We start from the raw sequence: 27997 nt of genomic DNA, 5'->3' as shown, positions 1-27997 counted from the left end.
CCAAAATATCATATCAAGGTATTTACAAAATTTTTATAATTGACAGTATGATGGTATTTGACAGTATTTTATGTTTTTTTATAATAAAAGTTGTCTTTATGAGTAGTGAGTGAACCTAGGGAGGCAACACATATATCCTAAGTGATTTCAATGGGTCTTTCTGCATTCTGATAGTTTTATACTGTTCAATCCCACTGCACTCATTTGATATCATTCCCACACTGCCACGTAGGGCTGCATGATATGGGCAAACAATCTAGGCCTTATTTTTAACCAAATGTCTCAATTGCAATTTGACTTGTGATTTAGAGCAAAACACTTGGGTGAACTGTTGGAATCATGGAAATAGAATGAGTATACACATTCTATAGTTAACATATAACAGTGGGCACTTTGAATACAGTATTGTATGACATGACAACGAATGAACATGTCAGGGAGGAGTTATTGTGACAGGGTAGGAACCTAGGGGACCTACACGTGTTTCCTAGGGGACCTATACTCTTCGGCTACACTGAATGTTTTCTCTTAGCTACTTCGTGTAGCTAACATATTCATCCTTCACACATTCCTCTTTGATTTAGAAGATAATGTTGCACAAACCACAAACTGATTTGGTCTACACCATCACTGGTATTACCAGGCTGTATAGCTAATTACATTTGCTCTGACTAGCAATTAGCATTAGTGGCTAAAAAGATTTTGGCACAACTTGCTAATAAAATACAAACTAGCTGTTCGTAGATGTAAGAAACACAAACTTATAGTGTGATTATACAACGCCAGTGGATTTACATTTACAGAACCAAAGTGAAAACAGCATTGTTGTCATCAACATTGTTGCACGTGCTACATTGACCATGCAGACTGAAAACATGTGTCTCGTCGTCAAGGAACAACACATGTACTCCTTGAATGACTGGGGTGGGGCCAGGTCTTTGTTGAAAGCGGCATGGCGGGAGGGAGGGAGAGGGAGAAAGAGAGAAAGAGAGAGAGATGACTCAAGTAGCGAAGTAAACTATGAAAATGGAAGCTACACACGGCACATTCCATTTAACAAACCAAAAATTCAAATACTGCTATAGAACACAGGCATATCATAAAATACAGTACACCACGAGCCCTAATTGCAAGCTGATTAGCATAGGGAGGTGAGGAACAGTGACATAACTTTCTCAATTCATCTGCAGTAGACAATAAAATTAATAAGTTATTCTAATGAATAAGTTCCTCATGACTGCCCTTGACCAGTACAAAAACATCCTGTGGCGTTCTGCATTAGCATCGAATAGCCCCCGTGATATGCAACTTTCCAGGGGAGTCAGGAACCAATATACACAGTCAGTTAGGAAAGCTAAGGCTAGCTTTTCAAACAGAAATGTACATCCTATAGCACTAATTCCAAAATGTTTTGGGACACTGTAAAGTCCATGGAGAATAAGAGCACCTCCTCCCAGCTGCCCACTGCACTGAGGCTAGGAAACACTGTCACCACCGATAAATCTACGATAATCGATCATTTCAATAAGCATTTTTCTACGGCTGGCCATGCTTTCCACCTGGCTACCCCTACCGCGGCCAACAGCGCTGCACCCCCTGCAGCAACTTGCCCAAGCCCCCCCCATCTCCTTCACCCAAATCCAGACAGCTGATGTTCTGAAAGAGCTGCAAAATCTGGATCCCTACAAATCAGCTGGGCTAGACAATCTGGACCCTCTCATTTATCAAATTTGTCCGCCAAAATTATTGCAACTACTATTACTAGCCTGTTCAACCTTTCTTTTGTATTGTCTGAGATCCCTAAATATTGGAAAGCTGCCGCAGTCATCCCCCTCTTCAAAGGGGGAGACACTCTAGACCCAAACTGTTACAGACCTATATCCATCATGCCCTGTCATTCTAAAATCTTCGAAAGCCGAGTTAACAAACAGATCACTGACCATTTCGTATCCCACCATACCTTCTCCACTATGCAATCTGGTTTCCGAGCTGGTCATGGGTACACCTCAGCCACGCTCAAGGTCCTAAATGATATCATAACCACTATCGATAAAAGACAGTACTGTGCAGTCGTCTTCATCGACCTGGCCAAGGCTTTCGATTCTGTCAATCACCACATTCTTATCGGCAAACTCAATAAGCTTGGTTTCTCAAATGACTGCCTCGCCTGGTTCACCAACTACTTCTCAGATAGAGTTCAGTGTGTCAAATCGGAGGGCCTGTTGTCTGGACCTCTGGCAGTCTCTATGGGGGTGCCACAGGGTTCAATTCTCGGGCCGACTCTCTTCTCTGTATATATCAATGATGGTGCTCTTGCTGCTGGTGATTCTCTGATCCACCTCTACGCAGACAACACCATTTTGTATACTTCTTTGGACACTGTGTTAACAAACCTCCAAACGAGCTTCAATGCCATACAACACTATTCCGTGGCCTCCAACTGCTTTTAAATGCTCGTAAAACTAAATGCATGCTCTTCAACCGATTGCTGCCCGCACCCACCCGCCCGCCCGACTAGCATCACTACTCTGGATGGTTCTGACTTAGAATATGTGGACAACTACAAATACCTAGGTGTCTGGTTAAACTGTAAACTCTCCTTCCAGACTCACATTAAGCATCTCCAATCCAAAATTAAATCTAGAATTGGCTTCCTATTTCGCAACAAAGCCTCATTCATTCATGCGACCAAACATACCCTCGTAAAACTGACAATCCTACCGATCCTTGACTTTAGTGATGTCATTTACGAAATAGCCTCCAACACTCTACTCAGCAAACTGGATGAAGTCTATTACAATGCCATCCGTTTTGTCACCAGAGCCCCATATACTACCCACTACTGCGACCTGTATGCTCTCGTTGGCTGGCCCTCACTAAATAGTTGTCGCTAAACCCACTGGCTCCTGGTCATCCATAAGTCTTTGCTAGGTAAAGCCCCGCCTTATCTCAGCTCACTGGTCACCATAGCAACACCCAACCGTAGCACGCGCACCAGCAGGTATACTTCACTGGTTATCCCCAAAGCCAACACCTACTTTGGCCGCCTTTCCTTCCAGTTCTCTGCTGCCAATGACTGGAATTAATTGCTAAACTCACTGAAGCTGGAGACTTATATCTCCCTCTCTAACTTTAAGCATCAGCTGTCAGAGCAGCTTACCGATCACTGTACCTGTACACAGCCAATCTGTAAATGGCCCATCCAACTACCTAATCCCCATATTGTTATTTATCTTTTTGGTCCTTTGCACCCCAGTATCTCTACTTGCACATTATCATCTGCACATCTCTCACTCCAGTGTTAATGCTAAATTATAATTATTTCACCTCTATGGCCTATTTATTGCCTTACCTCCCTACTCTTCTACATTTGTACACGCCGTACATATATTTTTCTATTGTGTTGTTCACTGTATGTTTGTTTATCCCATGTGTAACTCTATGTTGTTGTTTTTGTCGCACTGCTTTGCTTTCTCTTGGCCAGGTCGCAGTTGTAAATGAGAATGTGTTCTCAACTGGCCTACCTGGTTAAATAAAAGTTAAATAAAATTTAAAAAAAGATTAAACAATGTGACACATATGTACAACAACAAAAATATAATGTAAATCAATATACCAGTTTGCTTCCTATGAGGGTGATATTAGATTAGAGGGTTTAATAATCACATGTACAGGGTTGCAGATGTAATTATAGGGTACAGTGAAATTCTTGAGATCTGTGAAACAAAAAAAGAGAGAACAATAACAATTAACAATTATAAAGATATAATGTTAGCTATGGAGAACTGCAAATATGTTGCTCCTACTCTCAATAACATTGCTGCCCTTAAAATGAATCAGACTGATTTAGGTAAAAATATTTTAATTGAAGAAGACATTGTAGATTAATTTAAGTGTACAAACTGTGTGTGTAATGTTAGTGATATTTTCCCAGAATGCCATTTTGCATTGCTAGTTATAGCCTAATGTTAGCTAGCTAACTAGCCATCATTGAATTTATTTGGTTAACTTTAGCTAGCTATGACAATCCTTCGCAACGCTGACATCCTTCCTCCCATAGATGGTCTGCCTGTACAAGCACCACCTGGACTGAACACAGCTGGACAAACATATATTTTTGAGAAGATCAGGGAGTATTGTGATGAAGGGGCAATGACCATCACATGCCCTGAACCAAAGTCAAGGGCAGGACAGAACCAAGCTCTCCGAATATAGTTTCCATTGTTCATGTGTGGTTTGGACGGACCAGTCATCAGCACTATCTGCAGTGCCTCTATTACAATGACTCTCTCCTAACACACATATGTTGCTGCAACTTTTTATTTTTTTATCCTGCTGCTCAGCCACTTTACCCCTGATTGTATGCATGTAAACACCCCGTCTATCACTATTGTTATAGATATTGTTAGAGTATTATTTTATTTATATTGACACTAACTATTTCTGATATTGCTACTATGCAAGTAACCATTTGCCTGTACCATTTATACCTTAAGTAGAGACCCATCCACTTAGCAACACAAATATTGATATAGAAAATGAAAATTGTGTGCTCGTAAAAATATTTTGTGACATACCACAACAATATCATGTGACCGTATCAAGTGTCCACCACATACATTTGAAGTCAGATGTTTACATACACAGGTTGGAGTCATTAAAACTCGTTTTTCAACCACTCCACACATTTCTTGTTAACAACTATAGTTTTGGCAAGTCTGTTAGGACATCTACTTTGTCCATGACACAAGTAATTTTTCCAACAATTGTTAACATACAGATTATTTCACTTATAATTCACTGTATCACAATTTCAGCGGGTCAGAAGTGTACATACACTAAGTTGATTGCGCCTTTAAAAAGCTTGGAAAATTCCAGAAAATGATGTCATGGCTTTAGAAGCTTCTGATAGGCTAATTGACATCATTTAAGCGAATTGGAGGTGTACCTGTGGATGTATTTCAAGGCCTACCTTCAAACTCAGTGCCCCTTTGCTTGACATCATGGGAAAATCAAAATAAATCAGCCTAAGACTTCAGAAAAATATTTGACCAGACCTCCACAAGTCTGGTTCATCCTTGCGAGCAATTTCCAAATGTCTGAAAGTACCATGTGCATCTGTACAAACAATAGTATGCAAGTATAAACACCATGGGACCAAGCAGCCGTCATACCGCCCAGGAAGGAGGCACGTTCTCTCTCCTAGAGATGAACAAAATTTGGTGTGAAAAGTGCAAATCAATACCAGAACAACAGCAAAAGATCTTGTGAAGATGCTGGAGGAAACAGACACAAAATGATCTATATCCACAGTAAAACGAGTCCTATATCGACATAACCTGAAAGGCGGCTCAGGAAGGAAGAAGCCACTGCTCCAAAACCACCATAAAAAAGCCAGACCACGGACTGCAGAGATCGTAAGATTTGCAAAGATCATACCTTTTGCAGAAATGTCCTCTGGTCTGATGAAACAAAAATAGAACTGTTTGGCCATAATGACCATCATTATGTTTGGAGGAAAAAGGGGGATGCTTGCAAGCCGAAGAACACCATCCCAACCGTGAAACACGGGGATGGCAGCATAATATTGTGGTGGTCCTTTGCTGCACTTCACACTTTGACTGGTGCAATTAACAAAATAGATGGCATCATGAGGAGGACAATTATGTGGATATATTGAAGCAACATCTCAAGACATCAGTCAGGAAGTTAAAGCTTGTTCGCAAATGGGTCTTCCAAATGGACAATGACCCCAAGCATACATCCAAAGTTGTGACAAAATGGCTTAAGGACAACAAAGTCAAGGTATTGGAGTGGCCATCACAAAGCCCTGACCTCAATCCCATAGAAAATGTGTGGGCGAGGAGGCCTACAAACCTGACTCTGTCAGGAGGAATGGGCAAAAATTCACCCAACTTATTGTGGGAAGCTTGTGGAAGGCTACCTGAAACGTTTGACCCAAGTTAAACAATGTAAAGGCAATGCTATCAAATAATACATTTCCTTATTAGTCTACTACCACTTTTAGTCTTAATCTTTACTACACTGTTTAGCACATGACCTCAAATGTGAATCATTAAAGAGATGGGTGGGCTGGCTTAAGAGGGTGTGAACAACGCTGAATGGTTGCAGACAAAGAGCTAGTAGATATCGAAACATTCAAAGGCCCTTTTCTCAAAAGTGATTTTACAAGTTTATTAACTTTCAAAGCAAAATTACTTTCCCATTGTTCCTCAAAAGTGCAGTATATGATACACCATTTTGTAGCTCTGAGTCACTATCGTGCCTTCTTCACCAAAGTGTCTGTGTGGTTTGACCATTTCAGCTCCTCTGAGATGTGTACGAAGAGGAACTTGAAGTTTTTTACAGTCTCCACGACGACCCCGTTGATGAGGATGGGGGCGCGCCCAGCCTGGTTCCTCCTGAAGTCCACAATCAGCTAATTTGTTTTGCTGATGTTGAGGGAGAGGTTATTTACCTGGCACCACGTCGTCAGAGTGCCTACCTCCTACCTGTAGGCAGTCTCGTCGTTGTTGATGTTCAGGTCTACTACTATTGTGCCGTCAGCGAACTTTATGATGGAGTTGGAACTGTGTGAGGGTAAACATGGAGTACAGGGGGGGACTGGGGATGCACCCTTGTGGGGCCCCCATGTTGAGAATTAGTATTGAGGAGGTATCGTTGCCTACCTTCATCACCTGGAGGCAGCCCGTCGGGAAGTTCAGGATCCAGTTGCATAGGAAGGAGTTCCGTCCCAGGGCCGTGAGCTTTGTGGTGAGCTTAGCGGGCACTATGGTATTGAAGGCCGAGCTGTAGTCAATGAACAGCATCCTCACATATGCATTCCTTTTGTCCAGGTGGGTGAGGGCAGTGTGCAGTGCAATGCGTCGGGGAGGGAGGAGGTGATGTGGTCTTTGACTAGCCTCTCGAAGCACTTCATGTTGATGGAAGTGAGTGCTACATGTCTGTAGTCATTGAGTTCGGTCACTTTCCCTTTATTGGGCACAGGGATGATAGTGAACATCTTTGAAGCAGGTGGTGTTAGCCCGAAAACACAACAGCCAGCTGGTCTGCGCATGGTGTGGCTAGGGATGCCATCTGGGCCAGCAGCCTGTGAGGGTTAACACATTTGAAGGACTTACAAACGTCCTCTGTGGAGACGGTAAGTACGTAGTCCTTGTTGTCCTCAGGGGCTCTACTCGGCCGATCAGATTCGTCATTGTGCTCGAAGCGTGAGAAAAATATGTTTAGCTCGTCCGGTAGCTCGTCCGGTAGGACGATGTTTGTGTCCACAACGTGGCTGGCTTTCTTTTAGTGATATGTGATCTGCATAGGTCTTATTTGTACTGTTTAACCATAATATTGTCCCCGGTCACCTTGTCATGTTTATAAGCAGCATCTCTCCTTCAGTTTCTCTACAAGGTTGCCATCAATCCACCATTTTTGATTTGGGTAAGTTTTATAGGTTGTGTCATGTATAACAGTGTCTTATAGATGAATCATTGCTTATTTCATTGTGATGGTACAACACAGCAATTTGAGATAATTACTCTATCTGAATTTATTTTCTGAATCAGTATCTAAACAAATCTCTCAAATACTCACTATAATACATTGGGTATATCCACATTTTAGAAAGGGGTCAGGGTCTAGGACATACTCTCTTTCCAATTCGACCACCATACCTCATGGTTCCACCCTCCAGATAATCATATAGATCTGGTTCAAATTACTGAGGCATTCTTTTCAGCAGCTATGTAAGCTCTGTGAGTAATCATATTCTACAATTGACTGATCTAATTTTCCTGATGTTATGAGGTTCCATTGCGTGTCAAGGCACCTTTTCAGGAATAACTACCGCACACACAAACTAAAACACATGCTCGCACTCTCACACACACACACACACACGCTTCCGACAACCCAAACCCCTGTTCCACTCTGCAAGCTTCAGGGGGTTCATGCAGGGATACACGGAGCAGTTACTTTTAAATGAGACATTGAGAAAATAACTTCACACCGTGTGGTGAAATGATACAGTGCCCTGCAAAAGTAATCATCCCCCTTAGCTTTTTTCCTATTTTGTTGCATTACAACCTGTAATTTATAAGGATTTCTATTTGGATTTCATGTAATGGACATACACAAAATAGTCCAAATTGATGAAGTGAAAAAAAAATATAATATAAATATAATAATATAATAAATAATAATAATATAATAAATATAATATATTTTAAATGGTGCTTGCATATGTATTCACCCCCTTTGCTATGAAGCCCCTAAATAAGATCCGGTGCAACCAATTACCTTCTAAGTGTCACATGATCTGTCAAATGATCACAGTATATATACACCTGTTCTGAAAGGCCACAGAGTCTGTAACACCACTAAGCAAGGGGCACCACCAAGCAAGCGGCACCAAGAAGACCAGCTCTCCAAACAGGTCAGGGACAAAGTTGTGGAGAAGTACATATCAGGATTGGGTTATAAAAAAATATTAGAAACTTTGAAAATCCCATGGAGCACCATTAAACCATTAATAAAACATTTAAATAATATGGCACCACAACAAACCTGCCAAGAGAGTGCCGCCCACGAAAACTCACAGACCAGGCAAGGAGGGCATTAATCAGAGAGGCAACAAAGAGACCAAAGATAACCCTGAAGGAGCTGCAAATCTCCACAGCGGAGATTGGAGTATCTGTCCATAGGACCACTTTAAGCCATACAATCCACAGAGCTGGGCTTGACTGAAGAGTGGCCAGAAAAAAAGCAATTTCTTAAAGAAAAAAATAAGCAAACACGTTTGGTGTTCGCCAAATAGCATGTTGGAGACTCCCCAAACATATGGAAGAAGGTACTCTGGTCAGATGACATAAAATTGAGCTTTTTGGCCATCAAGGAAAGCACTGGTCAGAATGGAAGGAATGATGGGTGGCGCTAAAAAGAAGAACATTCTTGAGGGAAACCTGTTTCAGTCTTCCAGAGATTTGAGACTGGGATGGAGGTTCACCTTCCAGCAGGACAATGCAATCCTAAGCATACTGCTAAATCAACACTCGAATGGTTTAAGAGGAAACATTTAAATATCTTGGAATGGCCTAGACAAAGCCCAGACCTCAATCCAATTGAGAATCTGTGGTATGACTTAAAGATTGCTGTAGACCAGCGTAACCCTGGAGCAGTTTTGCCTTGAAGAATGGACACAAATCCCAGTGGCTAGATGTGCCAAGCTTACAGAGACATACCCAAAGAGACTTGCAGCTGTAATTGCTGCAGACGGTGGCTCTACAAAGTATTGACTTTGGGGTGGGGGGGTGAACAGTTATGCACGCTCAAGTTTTCAGTTTTGTCATATTTCTTGTTGGTTTCACAATACAAAATATTTTGCATCTTCAAAGTGGTAGGCATGTTGTGTAAATCAAATGATACAAACCCACAAAAAAAATTATTTTAAAATCCAGGTTGTAAGGCAACAAAATAAGAAAAATGCCAAGGGGGGTGAATACTTTCACAAGCCACTATGTTACAACAGAGTAAAGTCTAGAGACATGGCTTAGATGACCATGAAATGTCTGCTGGCAACATGAAGACCTAATGAAGCCACAGTTTGAATTTTTTTTTTTAAACTTCCAACTACTTCCAGCTACGCAGGATCGGGAGAGTAATTTTCAGTAGACTAGTAGACTAGACACCATGGTGAAATTAGTCCTGCAATTAGGAATAGAAGAGGCAGCAGCATCACAATTAGTTCAATTCCTTCCGATTCATGACAATGTACTGTTTTTCGTGAATTGCACCATACCAAACCAGATGAGCCAAATTTCAGTCTTCATTATTCATTATTACCCACATTCTATGTGAGGGGAGTTTGTTTAACATGGGATACGGGATATCGCTTTGAGTCAGCATTACACCAAGTCCCTAACTAGTTAGTATACTCCCATGTACTCATTCTATCACACTTAGCATTCCAAGTCGTGAGCCAAGACATTGGCTACCTGTATGATAATGACAATCTGTCGAGATGTTAAAGGGAAATATATAAATAAAGGAACAATTAAGTAATAAAATACAAAAAGTGGCAATGGGAATATAGATCCCTCACACCAACAGAAGGATTGAGTTCTACAACCTGGCTCTCTTCAATAAATGATTACTGTACAGATCTTCGCTCACATGTAATCTGTGAATTTCAATTTGAGCAGCTAAGGTGTGTGTGAGTGTGTAAGTGCTCGTACGTTCTCATGTATGCAAGTGTGTGTGTGTGTCAGTGGCGGCGATTGGGTGAAGGCTCGGGGAATCATGGCAGTGGGGCTGAGTGGCCTTTGTTAATTTTTGGAGCGTGGACTCCAGCGACAGACGTGGTGGTAATCTCAGACATCAACACACTGCCTAAGCTGGGTTTTTTGGGGGAGAGTGACAAGAGATAGTCACTGAGCCCGCAGGCTACACCCCTGGCTATGGCCAGGTTTTTAGAGGTGGAGAGGGGGAGATGGGATAGTGGATATTGAACAGTGGATGTTGTCCAAGAACAATATATTTTAAATGAACAATATATTTTCTCCAAAAACTAAATTGGAATGATGTTTAAAATAGCTTATGTTGTGAGAAACATCTGTCAATCAAAACTATTGTTATAAATTATAGGGACATAATCTGTCAGTGTTCTGTCAAAGTATGTGAATTGTAAAAGGAAGACAATGATAGGTAAAATACACTGCTCAAAAAAATAAAGGGAACACTAAAATAACACATCCTAGATCTGAATGAATTAAATATTCTTATTAAATACTTTTTTCTTTACATAGTTGAATGTGCTGACAACAAAATCACACAAAAATTATCAATGGAAATCAAATTTATCAACCCATAGAGGTCTGGATTTGGAGTCACACTCAAAATTAAAGTGGAAAACCACACTACAGGCTGATCCAACTTTGATGTAATGTCCTTAAAACAAGTCAAAATGAGGCTCAGTAGTGTGTGTGGCCTCCACGTGCCTGTATGACCTCCCTACAACGCATGGGCATGCTCTTGATGAGGTGGCGGATGGTCTCCTTAGGGATCTCCTCCCAGACCTGGACTAAAGCATCCGCCAACTCCTGGACAGTCTGTGGTGCAATGTGGCGTTGGTGCATGGAGCGAGACATGTCCCAGATGTGCTCAATTGGATTCAGGTCTGGGGAACGGGCGGGCCAGTCCATAGCATCAATGCCTCCCTCTTGCAGGAACTGCTGACACACTCCAGCCACATGAGGTCTAGCATTGTCTTGCATTAGGAGGAACCCAGGGCCAACCGCACCAGCATATGGTCTCACAAGGGGTCTGAGGATCTCATCTCGGTACCTAATGGCAGTCAGGCTACCTCTGGCGAGCCCATGTAGGGCTGTGCGGCCCCCCAAAGAAATGCCACCCCGCACCATGACTGACCCACTGCCAAACCGGTCATGCTGGAGGATGTTGCAGGCAGCAGAACGTTCTCCACGGCGTCTCCAGACTGTCACGTCTGTCACATGTGCTCAGTGTGAACCTGCTTTCATCTGTGAAGAGCACAGGGCTCCAGTGGCAAATTTGCCAATATTGGTGTTCTCTGGCAAATGCCAAACTTCCTGCACGGTGTTGGGCTGTAAGCACAACCCCCACCTGTGGACGTCGGGCCCTCATACCACCCTCATGGAGTCTGTTTCTGACCGTTTGAGGAGACACATGCACATTTGTGGCCTGCTGGAGGTCATTTTGCAGGGCTCTGGCAGTGCTCCTCCTTGCACAAAGGCGGAGGTAGCGGTCCTGCTGCTGGGTTGTTGCCCTCCTACGGCCTCCTCCACATCTCCTGATGTACTGGCCTGTCTCCTGGTAGCGCCTCCATGCTCTGGACACTACGCTGACAGACACAGCAAACCTTCTTGCCACAGCTCGCATTGATGTGCCATCCTGGATGAGCTGCACTACCTGAGCCACTTGTGTGGGTTGTAGACTCCGTCTCATGCTACCACTAGAGTGAAAGCACCGCCAGCATTCAAAAGTGACCAAAACATCAGCCAGGAAGCATAGGAACTGAGAAGTGGTCTGTGGTCACCACCTGCAGAACCACTCCTTTATTGGGGGTGTCTTGCTAATTGCCTATAATTTCCATCTGTTGTCTATTCCATTTGCACAACAGCATGTGAAATTTATTGTCAATCAGTGTTGCTTCCTAAGTGGACAGTTTGATTTCACAGAAGTGTGATTGACTTGGAGTTACATTGTGTTGTTTAAGTGTTCCCTTTATTTTTTTGAGCAGTGTAAGAGGAATAACTTTTTTTCTTCAGGTTTCTAAAAGTAACTGAATCTGGTACAAGGAGGGAGGGCATATTGTAATGAATGAATATCATTCTTCAATCCTTAACAATTCTGAGATGAGAATGTATGAAACATCACAGGAAGGAAGTACTAGTTGGATCTCAATATATGATTGTTGTCATTGTACTGGTAAGCAACAGCAGGCAAAATATGTGTTTTTGAATCGACACTTTTCTACAATGAAAACAAAATCAGCATTTTTATTTCCATTCAGTGCCCTTAATAAACCCTTGATGATAAAATACAGAGGAATCTCCTCATAATTAAACCATAGTGATACAACAGCCGTGGTTGTTCAGAGAGCAGCCTCCCACTAACTCCTCTCCACACAGTCTGCAGCCCATATATTAAGATGAATGATGTATATAATTGGTCCCCAAAGGGTGAGAGAAGAACCCGGCTTTAATGAACTTAATGTCTAATTTAAAGCCCTTTTCTAGCGTACGGCTTTGAAAGCTGCTCCGACCGAGCGGTAAAGCTTCTCCTCACGCGGTTTCACTTTATTTGAAGTTGCTGTAATCTGTGTGTGCATTCCTCCGAGTCTACCTTTCCTGAAAGATGTCAAATCTCTTCCACAGAACTTACTTTTTTGTGAGAAGTCGATGACAAGAAGCCGAGGAGCCAAGAATCCAAAGCTGTTCAGTCTAAAGTTTGATGCTTTTTTCCCCTCTATTTTATTATTCTCATTCTTTTTCTCAATAAGATTAAAGTTAACTGAAGCTTTAAACAGCCTGGATGCCCTTAGTGTCCCAAGCAAGAAGATGACCAGGGTCCGGAAGCGACATCATTTCCATAGATAAAAATGCCAACCCTTCACTTCAAGGGACTGAAGATAGAACTCTGCTTTTACATTCCTCCGCCGATCAAACACACCTGATGAAAGTTCCTCTCCATTGATATGACTTCTATGACAACACAGAGAACTGTGCTATCATCTCGGCGTGAACGGCGGTTATGATAATAGCCGTGGCCATTCATGTTACTCATGGTATTACCTTAGAAAGCTTCCAGATGTTTCACAAGTTGTAGGGCTGGGGACGTGGCCTTTCAGCTTAAAGTCAAACATTCAAATGACTTCTCAAAGTGATAGCCTGTTCTGTTTAACTTAAGCTGTGGTCAACCATTTAAAGTAATTATATGCCTGGAGAGTTTTCTTTTACCTCAGTAAGTCAGGGATAAAACAGAAACACTGTTCAATGATTATGAGTAATTACACCAGCTGTTCCTAACTTCACCGTTAACTTGTTTCAATAACAAAACAAAATGAGTGTGTCCGTTGTCTCACGACTTCCTCTTGAAGACGAGGTGGATCCTCCATCTTCTGATGATGAAATCCCTGTTGCGTGTAACTGATACCCTGCTATCTGACAGATGAGAGGAATACACACAATCCCTCCATTCATCAAGCAAATAGTGAATGTTGTGAGGAAGAAAAAGTGCATTCAGGGCACAATAATACCTTGCATTAACCTTCTCCTCACCGCCACACCCTATACTCAGCTGACTCATATAACCAACTTTCATCACTGCCCCTTGTAAAAACCGAAGCCAATATCGAGGTTGCTGCATTGGCTCCAGCATAGGCCCCTGGGGGACTCAGTGTCTGTGTCCCTCGGCCTTGGCAGGGACAGAAAGGATGGTCTGGGGAGGTGACAGGGTCAGCTCTTGCACTACACCTGAACAACCTCCCTGATGAGCCCATTAGATAGCTGGGAGGCCATTTAGTTGATTGACCCTAGTTGAGAATGTGGACATTTTCCTCCCTGGCCATCAATAATATGCCAATCAGCCTCCTGGGGCTAGGCCAATCTCCACACACCAGACACATCACTCTGATTCAGCCCCGGGCTGCAGGGAGACCAAAGTGAAGTTGGAGCTGCGTACCAATTGGCACCATATTACCTATTTTGTGCACTGTGTTTGACCAGGGCCCATAAGGCTTTGATCAAAAGTAGTGCACTATGTAGGAAATAATATGTCAATTAAGACATATAATGGGTTTTCAACGCTAACAGTCATATGTATTGAATCACGCCACTCTTTATGGGTTAATGAATCCGCTAGATGTATTATTACTACATGCTATAATTTATATTACATTTTATTTTGGGGGTGATTTAGAAGAATCTTACTGTCCCTCCAAAAATAAATCAAATTATAGATAGTATTACGTTTTGTCAGAAGAATGTGACTGACTAAAATTGTTATGAAATGTGTTTTGTCATTATGGATATGGACCATTTAAAATTGAATTAAGGTTAATATACAATTTATTTCAGAAACAAATAGTTTATAATACATTACATTTAACTTGGTTATATGATTATGATGCGTGTCTATACTGGATGTCATTAATTAAAACAAACATTGATGAAATACCACATCTGATAAAAAAAATAGAAGGGGAAAATAGAAGGGATCACTTCATAGTGTGTCAAATTGTGTTTCTCTACTTAGGGGCAATTAGAGTAACTTCTGTCTTGCAAAGACACACCACGAAACACATCAACTGGTGTAGGGTGAAGTTGCCCCTAGACAAATCAAATCAAATCAAAGCGTATTGGTTGCGTACAAATATTAGCAGATGTTATCGCTGGTGCAGTAAAATGTTTGTGTTTCTAGCTCCAACAGTGCATTAGTATTAACTAGCAATACACAACAACAGGCACATAATCCCCCCCCAAAAAAATGTGTTTAAATAAGCCGGTAGCCTAGTGGTTAGAGCGTTGGGCCAGTAACAGAAAGGTTGCTAGATCGAATCCCTGAGCTGACAAGGTAAAAAAATATGTTGTTCTGCCTCTGAACAAGGCAGACTGTTCCTAGGCCGTCATTGTAAATAAGAATTTGTTCTTAACTGACTTGCCTAGTTAAATAAAGGTTCAAAAGCAATAGTACGCAAATACAAACACCAGACCTAAACCCTATTGAGCATCTGTGGGGCATCCTCAAACGGAAGGTGGAGGAGTGCAAGGTCTCTAACATCCACCTGCTCCGTGACGTCGTCATGGAGGAGTGGAAGAGGACTCCAGTGGCAACCTGTGAAGCTCTGGTGAACTCCATGCCCAAGAGGGTTAAGGCAGTGCTGGAAAATGATGGTGGCCACAAAATATTGACACTTTGGGCCCAATTTGGACATTTTCACTTAGGGGTGTACTCACTTTTGTTGCCAGCGGTTTAGACATTAATGGCTGTGTGTTGAGTTATTTTGAGGGGACAGCAAATGTACACTGTTATACAAGCTGTACACATCACTACTTTACATTGTAGCAAAGTGTCATTTCTTCAGTGTTGTCACATGAAAATATATACTCAAATATTTACAAAAATGTGAGGGGTGTACTCACTTTTGTGATATAATGTATGTAAACGTCCGACTTCAAATATATATACATGTATAGTTATACATATTCTGGACTTCTTTCATTTGACATTTTTTGGGGGGGCGGGGGGATTACACACACACACACACACACACACACACACACACACACACACACACACACACACACACACACACACACACACACACACACACACACACACACACACACACACACACACACTCAGTGGCAACTTTATTACATACACCCATCTAGTAGCGGGTTGTACCCCCCTTTGCTTCCATAACAGACTGAATTATTCAGTGCATGAAAGCGTAGCTCAATTGGTATCAATGGACCTAACGTGCACAAGGAAAACATTCCCCACACTTTTACATCACCGCCACCAGCCTGTATCGTTGACATCAGGCACGATGGGGCCATGGACTCATGCTGCTTACGCCAAATCCTGTCTTTGCAACCGGCATGAAGCAACCGTAACCTGGATTCGTTGTACCAATCAATGTTTTTTCACTCCACAATTGTCCACTGGAGTCGCTTCTTCTTATTTTTAGCTGATAGGAGTGGAACCTGGTGTGGTCGTCTACTGCAATAGACCATCCGTGACAATGACCTAGTGGTTGTGCGTTCCCGAGATGACGTTCTGCATGCCACTGTTGTACTGCGCCGTTATTGGACTGTTTTGTGACCCGCCTATTAGCTTTCACAATTCTCATTCGACCTCTCAACGATGAGCTGTTTTTATCCAAGGGACTGCCACTGATTTGATGTTTTTTGTTTGTCACAACATTCTGTCTAAACCCTAGACCAGTGGTCACCAAGATCACCTCTGAGTCAAAATGCAAGTCGAGATCGTCCGTTGAGATAAAAAATGTAAAATGTAAGCTTATGCAACATTAACCAATTAAAAACAGTTCTGTAGCAATGAGGTTTGTGCAGTAAGCTATAGGTCCAATACATTATCAATGCATATTGGCTACGCTTGAATTACCCTGTGAATTAGTATGTCTACATGCACAGTAATAATTAGATATTAAACTGATTATGGCAAACGGCAGAGTATGGCATTATTCATTTAAACACCTTACTATGCTTATCTTAATCGGAGTAAGTGCCACACCCTGATCTGTTTCACTTGTCTTGTGCTTTTCTCCACCACCACCAGGTGTCTCCCATTTGTCCCCATTATCTCCTGTGTACTTATACCTGCATTTTCTGTTTGTCTGTTGCCAGTTCGTCTTGTCCCGTCAAGTCTTACCAGCGTTTTTTCCCATTTTCGAGTTTTCTATAGTTGCTGTTTTCTAGTCCTCCCGGTTTTGACCATTCTGCCTGCCCTGACCCTGAGCCTGTCTGCCGTTCTATACCTTACTGACACAGCACAAACGTGCTTCCCATACTCTGCTATAGCAAGTCCGTGGATTGTCTTATAGACAACCAGCCACTACTGTAACCTCCATGCCCCTCATTAACCCCACCGTCAGCAGCGCGTCCGCCCAGCCCACCCCAGCTTCCCGAGAACCCTGCTTACCTCCACTGGAAAGCTTCACTGGAGATTCAGGGACCTGTTGGGTGTTTCTCTCCCAGTGCTCCCTCATCTTTGAGCAACAGCCCTCTGTTTCTCCCTCTGACCACTCGAAGGTAGTGTACCTAATAACACTGATGTCCGGGAGGGCTCTCACATGGACTACAACGTTGTGGGAGCAACACGCCACCGTGTGTTTCAGTCTAAAGGAGTTCATGATGGAGATGAAGAAAGTGTTTGATTCTCTGTTGTCCAAGAGAGAGGCTGCTCGGAAGCTAGTCCGGCTACGCCAAGACTCCCGTAGTGTGGAAGACAATGGAGTCGATTTCCGTACGTATCCACAGAGAGTGCCTGGAACCCGGAAGCCCTATTTGACACATTCCTTCATGGGTCATCGGAGAAGGTGAAAGATGAGATCGCAGCCTGGGTGCTGCCCATCAATCTCAACTTTCTCATTGCCTTGACCATCCGGATCGATGGGTGTCTACGGGAACGTAGGAGGGAGAGGTCTGTTCCCAGCCCCCCCTCGCTCGTCCACGGATCCCACCTAGCCTCCGAGGAATTGTCTACATTGCCGAGAGAACCCGAGGTTACCCGAATTCCCCCGGGAATCACAGAGGTCTGCCGACTCACTTTCTCCGAAGCCAATGCAACTTGGCAAAGCTAGATTGTCTCCTGCCGAATGGTTACATAGACTGAAAACCAAGAGTTGTCTGTATTGTGGGACTACAGGTCATTACATTTCTAACTCTCCTGTAAAAATATCTGGCTCATCAGGAGGTATGAGTATGCAGGTGGGCATTACGGAGAATGTCGAGTCTCCCCTACTCGTACCCCTCTCCACACCATCCTGTTGTTAGGTGTCCGGTCCGAATCTCTCCGGGTACTCATTGACTCCAGGGCCGACAAGAGTTTTATGGACGCTACCCTGGTGTCTGAGCTGGGAATCCCCACTCGACCCCTCTCCATTCCCATGGATGTCAGAGCGCTGGATGGGCGTTCAATTGGCAGAGTAACCCAAAACACGGTCCCTATCAACCTGCGAGTGTCACGCAACCACAGCGAATCGATCCAGTTTCCACTTATCGAATCCTCTCAGATACCCGTTGCGTAGGGGTTTTCATGGCTCCAGAGACACAATCCCCTTGTTGACTGGACTGTGGGTTCGATCAAGGGATTGGAGCCTGCCACGGGACATCTTCCTGCAGGCTTGAGAAAAAGCCCCAGACATCTCCACCGTTCCCGCGGTATTCCAGTACCTCCGGGAGGTTTTCAGCAAGCCCGTGCCACCTCGCTTCCTCCACATCGGCCATATGACTGTGCCATCGACCTTCTCCCAGGCACTACACCGCATCGGGGGAAGGCTTTATTCCCTGTCGGGTCCGGAGACCAAGGCGATGGAGACGTACAGTACCAAGAGTGTGCAAAGCTGTCATCAAGGCAAAGGGTGGCTACTTTGAAGAATCTCAAATATAAAATATATTTTGATTTGTTTAACACCTTTTTGGTTACTACATGATTCCATATGTGTCATTTCATAGTTATGATGTCTTCACTATTATTCTACAATGGTGAAAATAGTAAAAATAAAGAAAAACCATTGAATGAGTAGGTGTGTCCAGTCTGGGACTGTGCATTGAGGACTCCCTGGCTCCAGGGGGTATCCATCCTACTGCCTCCCCCGCCGGCACAGGGTTCTTCTTGTGGAGAAGAAGCACAAAACCCTGCGCCCGTGTGTTGACTACCGGGGCCTGAATGACATCACGGTTAAAAAACGTTATCCGCTTCCACTCATCGCCTCGGCTTTCGAGCCTCTCCAGCATCTTCTCCAAATTGGACCTCCGGAACACTTACCATCTGGTACGGAAAGGGGATGAGTGGAAGACCGCCTTTAGCAGGCACTACAAATAACGGGTGATGCCATTCGGACTGACCAGCACTGCTGTTTTCCAGGCCCTGGTTAACAACGTTCTCCGTGACATTCTGAATCGGTTCGTGTTCGTCTACCTTGATGACATCCTCATTTTTTCCTGCTCAGCTCAAGAACATGTCATCCATGTCCAACAAGTCCTCCAGCGTCCTCTGGAGAGCCAGCTGTTCATCAAAAAAATAGAAGAGGATTCCATCGCTCCACCATCTCCTTACTTGGATACATCATAGCTGCAGGCAACATACAGATGGATCCTGGAAAGGTGAGCGCGGTGGTGGATTTGGAGCAACCTACATCCAGAGTGCAGCTGCAATGCTTCCTTGGGTTCACCAATTTCTACCGCCGGTTCATCTACAGCCCCCATCCTAATCCATCTGGTCCCGGCAGTTCGTGGTGGAGGTCGATGCCTCGGACGTTGGAGTGGGGTCTGGGGACGGGACACTGATAGCACATCAACCCCAAGACAGTTGCCAAGAGTCAATGGATCTCAGGGTGCAACCAAATGCTTTCTGTAAATAGTTTCTCCCATTACTCCACTCAAATAAAACAAAACAAAACAAACCCCTGCTATGGCACCAACCCCACTGACATGCACGTGTCTGATGCTGGTATGATCTCTACTATATAATTAAACTGGGGACAGTTGAAGTGAGCAAGAGTGAGAGAGAGAGAGAGACAAAAGTAAGCCTGAAAGGGGCGAGGTCAATCTCATGCAGTCCTTGCAGTACCAACCTTGCAGAGGAAGCTGATGTTGAATCCGAAGGTCTGGGCGTTCCGGGAGCCGGCGTTCATGTAGTTGCCCACCAGCAGCACCATCTCCAGCAGATTGCTGAAGCTGTCACTCTTTTTCACCTCCTCACAGGCGAACGTCACATTCATGATGTCCGGTCGGATGTTGTTCACCTGCTCCTCGAAGGTCAGCTTGAAGAGGATGCCGTTGAGGCGCGAACGCAGCAGCTTTACGGAGCTCATCTAGAGGAAAACATAACAATATTTTGTTAGGAACAGTTTAAAGTTTAGGAAGCCTCCGTATGGTTTATAAAAGCTCTACGCTGTCCTGATTAAGTCTCTATAAGTTATACGCCGTTTAAAGTGTGGCCAACGTGACCATGTGGAGCTCTACAGCAAATGTATAGAACATATACTTAGTGTGAAATATTACATTGTCTCCAGGTAAGTACAACGCGTTCAGCTTTTTGTCAAGATTCACTAATTGAAATGTATATTGTATGGCTTTCTAGACTAGACAGAAGTCCCTTCATCAACTATGGCATGAATCACACCTGATAACAGTAATAACTAGTGATGGGCCACTGAACAATATCTCGGCCCAAGCAAGACCAGATAGCTGCATTCGGGAAAAATCTGTCATGATCTGTCATGAAACAGATTTGCGGGTAAATAATATAACTCCAATCAATATTTTGAATTCCGTGCCTGTAGGGCTTGAAATGTGCTTTAAAAAAAATAAGGACAAACTGTCTGAAAATTAGAAATATAGCAAGTGGAGGAGTCGAGGCAGCAGGTTGAGAGATTGCCTCGCATCCTCCGCCAACATGCCTCAGATTGCCGTATAATCTGACGCTACGAGGCAGACACGGTCCTGATGTCGATCAAACGAAAGCCATTATGCCCCCCCCCCTCTCCACTTCCCCCACCCTTGATTTGATTTCTCGGTATAAGAGGGAAATCACAATAAAAGATGGGTGACAGCTCTTGCAGGAGTGGAGGCTGAAAGTGACTTATTTCCCTCATGAGCTCCTGTGTGTCGTGGCGGTGTTGATGAGGTAGCTTCACCAGCGGGAGCGGTATATTACCACGGCAGCTCTATGCTAGATCACACAGGGGAATTGTCACACCTTGCGTCATTACATCCTCAAAGAGTCACAGGTAGAGAAGAGACACACCACCCTAAAAAGTCAATTGTACTGAATGAGTGCAAATTGAGTTGCATGTGTACCTTTACCACAATGCAACGTTATCATATTATTCTTAACACATTAGGTTGACTGAGAACACTCTCTTTCACATCAATGACCTAGAAGAGTATAGAGAACCTGAAGATACAGGTAACTGCTAAAATAAAGGAAACACCAACATAAAGTGTCTTAAAAGGGCACAGCCATGGTAGTAAAAATAATGGACAAAATAATGGCATGTCCAGAATTTTTATTCATGACCCTAAGCATGATGGGATGTTAATTGCTTAATTAACTCAGGAACCACACCTGTGTGGAAGCAATGGCTATCATAAATTGTATCCCTCATTTACTCAAGTGTTTCCACTATGTTGGCAGTTACCTACAGTGGGGCAAAAAAGTATTTGGTCACCTACAATTGTGCAAGTTCTCCCACTTAAAAAGATGAGAGAGGCCTGTAATATTCATCATAGGTACACTTCAACTATGACAGACAAAATGAGAAAAAAAAATCCAGAAAATCACATTGTAGGATTTTTAATGAATTTATTTGCAAATTATGGTGGAAAATAAGTATTTGGTCACCTACAAACAAGCAAGATTTCTGGCTCTCACAGACCTGTAACTTCTTCTTTAAGAGGCTCCTCTGTCCTCCACTCGTTACCTGTATTAATGGCACCTGTTTGAACTTGTTATCAGTATAAAAGACACCTGTCCACAACCTCAAACAGTCACACTCCAAACCCGGTGAGCAAAAATCCCAGAACCACACGGGGGGACCCAGTGAATGACCTGCAGAGAGTTGGGACCAAAGTAACAAAGCCTACCATCAGTAACACACTACGCCGCCAGGGACTCAAATCCTGCAGTGCCAGACGTGTCCCCCTGCTTAAGCCAGTATATGTCCAGGCCCGTCTGAAGTTTGCTAGAGAGCATTTGGATGATCCAGAAGAAGATTGGGAGAATGTCATATGGTCAGATGAAACCAAAATAGAACTTTTTGGTAAAAACTCAACTCGTCGTGTTTGGAGGACAAAGAATGCTGAGTTGCATCCAAAAAACACCATACCTACTGTGAAGCATGGGGGTGGAAACATCATGCTTTGAGGCTGTTTTTCTGCAAAGGGACCAGGACGACTGATCCGTGTAAAGGAAAGAATGAATGGGGCCATGTATCGTGAGATTTTGAGTGAAAACCTCCTTCCATCAGCAAGGACATTGAAGATGAAACGTGGCTGGGTCTTTCAGCATGACAATGATCCCAAACACACCGCTTGGGCAACGAAGGAGTGGCTTTGTAAGAAGCATTTCAAGGTCCTGGAGTGGCCTAGCCAGTCTCCAGATCTCAACCCCATAGAAAATCTTTGGAGGGAGTTGAAAGTCTGTGTTGCCCAGCAACAGCCCCAAAACATCACTGCTCTAGAGGAGATCTGCATGGAGGAATGGGCCAAAATACCAGCAACAGTGTGTGAAAACCTTGTGAAGACTTACAGAAAACGTTTGACCTCTGTCATTGCCAACAACGGGTATATAACAAAGTATTGAGATAAACTTTTGTTATTGACCAAATACTTATTTTCCACCATAATTTGCAAATAAATTCATAAAAAATCCTACAATGTGATTTTCTGGATTTTTTAGGCCTCTCTCATCTTTTTAAGTGGGAGAACTTGCACAATTGGTGGCTGACTAAATACTTTTTTGCCCCACTGTATATAAAGATATAGCTAAACATACAACGTTCTCTGTTATCTACTTTGATAATGAGCTCTGGATATACCACAATGTGGTATAAAAATGTCAATGTTAACTTTATAGACTCACTTCTATATGACTCTGTAGAAAGTGTAAAAAAAAAACTAAGCTAAAGTGTAACCTCAAAATCAACTGCATCTAGCACTTGTGGCAACCGTACTAAATTACCTATAGTGGCTTGCGATGTATCATTGAGATGTCCTGAATTCACAACGAAGTAGAGTGCACTAACTTTATTACAGAGAACCCAAAGCCTGAGGCTATGATTATATCACTGGGAAATATTGAAAGTTTCAGACAACATATGGAATTTGTTGACACCTGGAATGACAGTGTCATTTTAACAGCTACTATATTTCACACTTTATTATTGATCAAACTCACAGCTTCTCTCAGTCAAAGAGCAGACTGCCATATTTGACCTGTCATAAAAAATCTTTATATTTCCACTCTTTTAATTTTACATTACAGTGTCTCTTTAAATATTGAATAGGTCTGAGCCTGAAGAAAGCCTCAAGGCTGTATGGCTGTATTTTTTTATATCCCAAAATGTTTTTTCTCAAAAAGGGGTTTGTGTGTGTTTGTGTGTGTATGTGTCAGTGTCGGTGTGTGTGAGGCAGCATCATCTCCCCGAGGGGCTTTAGCTAGGTGCTATGGTGTAATACGTAAGCCTACTCACCACAATGCCAAACTGCTCTGGCTCGCACAGTTCCTCATACTCGCTCTTAAGTTCCGCCAGTGCGCTCAGCTCCTTCTGCTCCGGAAGGTTCTTTATCAGGTTCTGCAAACACACACAGATACACACACATGTATATACTGGCTATATCTGAAACTCTCTTAGATAATTCCTTTGATGATGCAGTGGTAGCAATACATGCTTACAACATCTACAGAAGAGTTAGTAACGCCAATTGGGGATGTGTTCGTCCCACCTGGACAAAAGGAACACCCATTTTAGAATGCAACTCAATGACTACAGCTCAGCATTCAACATGGTCCAAGCACACCAAGACAGTCGTGAAGAGGGCACGACACAACCTATCCCCCCTCAGGAGACTGAAAATATTTGGCATGGGTCCTCAGATCCTCAAAAGGTTCTACAGCTGCACCATCGAGAGCATCCTGACTGGTTGCATCACTGCCTGGTATAGAGCCGCTCGCTCTAGTAGTTGCTTCACGCGCTCTCGCTCTCACTCTCATGCTAACCTGCCTAGTAAGTGTGAAGTCAGTTGAATGATGGTCAACTGAAGAGAGAAGCACAAGATAAACAAAATATTTAAACGTTATTACCACGGTGAGCGAGTTATAAAGCATAGGATATGAAACACTAAGTTATGCGGACTGTAATGACATAAGTGTTAATTCTTGATGATGTTTTGATAGTTTAACTAATTAATAAACGTCTGTTAGCATAGACGCTAACGTCGGCTAAAGTTAGATCCAGTCAAGCTAGCCTGTCATAGTCATGGCGACAGTACCAACGAACGTTCACACAGAGTGTAAACAAAGGGAAACATTGTAACTTTCTGTTTTTAGGATATGTTGAGCATTACATTATGAAAATTGATCTGTGAGATAAGATGATAATTAATAGTTTTTTAGTATGTTGGCTATTTAGAATTGTATAATAGTAGCCAAGTCAGTTGAATTAGAGCGAGACAACTGAAAACTATATTGAAGAGAGAATCACCAGATATCCTAGTGTAAATCTTTAAGATTTTTGACTCCCTTCACTCTTCTCAACTTAAGAGACCATGTGTGTTGTGGTTTTTCACTACGAGCTAAAGGGGTTTAAGAGGCTACTAGGCAAACACGTTGCCATTGCAGAGCGAGGAGTCAATGATGTATTATTTGAGTACCATAGATTACTACGTTTTTTGTCACTTCACACGAAAAACGGTGGGAACACCATCATAATACATTGTAAACAACTACCATGCTTTCATGATTCACTACATGCTGCTAGTACAAACCCATGGTATTTGTTTCATTGTACAACCATGGTTAATTTATGTACCATGGTAACTAGTACAATGAAAAAAATATAATGTTTTTTTGTCAATACCATGGCAGGAAAATACCATGGTACTGGTACAAATACCATGGTATTTTACTGCCATGATAGTACAATTAAAAAACAACCATGATACTATCATGTTTTTTGGTCACTACTATGGCAGGAAAATAGCATGGTATTGTAACAGTACCATGACATTTCCTGCCATGGTAGTGACCAAAAAAACATGACTGTATCATGGCATTTTTTCATTGTACTACCATGGTATATTTTTTTTGTAAGGGTTCTCTCTCCCTCCTGTCAGACAACAGACCCTGCTCCTCTAACACCCCTCCCCCACATGGTAGTACTGAAACAACAAGTAGCGCAAGCAAGTCCCCATTTAAGTTGAAAACCCTTTTTTAAATTCTTTAAAACATATATTTTGACTATCCAAATATCCAGAAAAAAAAAATGGAGATATTAGTTGAATAGTGAAATCATTTAAAATGCCCATCCCTAGTTGAGAGGTAGGAGGATGGATAAGAAAAGGTCAGGTTATCTGGTGCTCTCACTGCTGGATGCATCAACCTCAGTGAGAAGAGCTCCGGTGAAACACAGTTCAAACACCTGTTTACTTGGAATTCATGGCTATTTACCATTCATAAGTAAGATTACATAAGATTAACCTGGTGTTCGTAGTTTCGAAATTGAATTTGACTTTCAGAAAGCCAAAGTCGAACTTTACAATTATCATACAGGTCCAAAAAGTGAGGAAGATGAGTAGGAGGAGGAGGGAGAAAAGCTTAATTTCCCTTAAATGTTAATTGTGCATGGAAAGGTCAGTTCAGTAAATTAAATGAAGCACAGCGGGGATTTTTTTTTATTATTCTCGGAAAGAGGAGGATGAGAAAGAGGAGGAGGAGGAGAGGTGCCCTTTCCCTGATCTTCTGGTGTCTTCCTCCCTCATTAGCTCCCCTAATTTAGAAAGCAGGAGCAGGCTGGACCTTGGTCACATGACAAGGTTAGACCAGGACAGACAGAGACATGCACGCGCACACACATAGGTGCACACACACACACACACACATACAAAGACGCACACACAGACACATAGGCACACACACACACACACACATTGACCACTGCCCTGGACTACAGCAGCCATGAGCCATCACACAGTACATGGGCCAGAGTCTACTGTCCACTAATGATGACAGCTCTCCCCTTCCCCTGGGGAGTACCAGTCGAGAAACCAACAAGTTGGAAAGAAATACTGTGGGGTTTGTCAGTTCCAGTATGGGCTGCAACAGTTCTATGAAACGTGTGTTCCTTCTATATTAGCCACGGAATGTTTTCCCAATTAGAGCTAACAAGTGTGTGCCAGTTATGTAGCCTCATTATATTTTAATAATGAACACTATTAATCATAGTGGACACCAATTAAGAACCAGCGCATAGAATGGGATGTGGGAGATGACGTTCCATAACATTTGAGTACAGTGTACTAACGGCTACGGTGTACAAATGATGGGGCTTCCAAATGGCTCTATGGACCCTGGCCAAAAGTAGTGCACTCTATAGGGAATTGAGTGCCATTTGGGACTCAACCTTAATTCCCACCCCAAAAAGAGACAGCTATTCACTCTTGACCTCTCAGGCAGAAACTCTGATTGATTGATTACTCACTCCACTAAGTTCTACTGTTCTCCATGGAGAAGCTGCTGATCATTGCTTATTAGACATTATGAAAGTAAATTATTGTCCATTAATAAAATGACATATTTGATAGAAAATCATTATAAAAACATAAATGGATACCACCTTGCAGTGAAAAATTAAGTAAACGTACGCTCAAAGTCGGTCACAGTTTATGACACACTTCTTATTGTGTGCAAAACACATTTGAATATTAACCCTGTTAGTTTGAAAGTGCAAACCAGGAAAGAACCTCCAAAATATCGCAATCCAATTCAAAATAATATTACTGTAACTTTTTTCGGCTTGTGTAGCAGAAACATATATATTTTTTTTTTGTAGATTCAAACTGCCACTCGACTATTGTCTTCCCATGGTATATTAAATAACTGGTTTGGAGCTCTTCGCGGGTTTTGCGGACACAATCTCCCGTGAACTACATGAAAAGGCGGGCAGAACAGGCCCCCATTAACATCGATGGGGCTGTAGTGGAGCGGGTCGAGAGTTTCAAGATCCTTGGTGTCCACATCACTCAACAAACTATCGTGGTCCAAACACACCAAGATAGTTGTGAAGAGGGCACGACAAAACATTTTCCCTCTCAGGGGACTGAAAAGATTTGGCATGGGTATCCAGATCCTCAAAAAGTTCTACAGCTGCACCATCGAGAGCATCCTTACCGGTTGCATCACCGTCTGGTATGGCAACTGCTCAGCATCTGACCGTAAGGCGCTACAGAGGGTAGTGTGTACGGCCCAGTACATAACTGGAACCAAGCTTCCTGACATCCAGGACCTATATAATAGGCGGGGTCATAGGAAAGCCCATAAAATAGTCAGAGACTCCAGTCACCCTAGTCATAGACTGTTTTCTCTGCTACCGTACGGCAAGCGGTACCGGAGCGTCAAGTCTCGGACCAAAAGGCTCCTAAACAGCTTCTACCCCAAAGCCATAAGACTGCTGAACAATTAATCAAATGGCCACCGGACTAATTACATTGACCCCCCCCCCCCCATTTGTTTGTACACTGCTGCTACTCACGGTTTATTATCTATGCATAGTTACATCAACCCTACCTACATGTACAAATTGCCTCAACTAACTTGTACCCCGGCACACTGATTCGGTACCGGTACCCCTTGTATATAGCCTCATTATTGTTATGTTATTGTGTAACTTTTGTATTACTTTTTACTTTTGTTTATTTGGTAAATATTTTGTTCATTCTTCTTGAACTGCACTGTTGGTTAAGGGCTTGTATGTAAGCATTTCGCGGTAAGGTCTACACTTGTTGTATTCGGCGCACGTGACAAATAAAGTTTGATTTGATTTGAATTGTGCAACAAAGATCCATCGCCAGCGGAATTGTCTTTCTATGTCCTCTTCATATCTCCTCCGAGTGTGAGGAATATTACCCTGGCAGTTGGGTTGAACAACAAAGCCCTCCTGAACAACATATCTTTGATTCAGGAGTAAATGCAACTACACAAC

The 27997-nt window shown here is 42.8% G+C and overlaps 1 protein-coding gene across 1 annotated transcript in view; it reads right to left on the bottom strand.

Moving 5' to 3' along the window:
• LOC120061859 (protein diaphanous homolog 2-like) overlaps positions 1–27997 on the bottom strand; it is a 467422-nt gene that overhangs the window by 68148 nt on the left and 371277 nt on the right. The window contains exons 22-23 of the mRNA XM_039011641.1: positions 23492–23593; positions 19871–20110 (exon numbers count right to left, since the gene is read on the bottom strand). Of these exons, the coding sequence (XP_038867569.1) occupies positions 19871–20110; positions 23492–23593 (342 nt within the window). The remainder of the gene's footprint in view (positions 1–19870; positions 20111–23491; positions 23594–27997) is intronic.

Source organism: Salvelinus namaycush, chromosome 17, assembly GCF_016432855.1.
Source record: "Salvelinus namaycush isolate Seneca chromosome 17, SaNama_1.0, whole genome shotgun sequence".
NCBI classification, from domain to species: Eukaryota; Metazoa; Chordata; class Actinopteri; order Salmoniformes; family Salmonidae; genus Salvelinus; species Salvelinus namaycush.
This window is presented reverse-complemented; position numbering and strand designations above follow the sequence as displayed.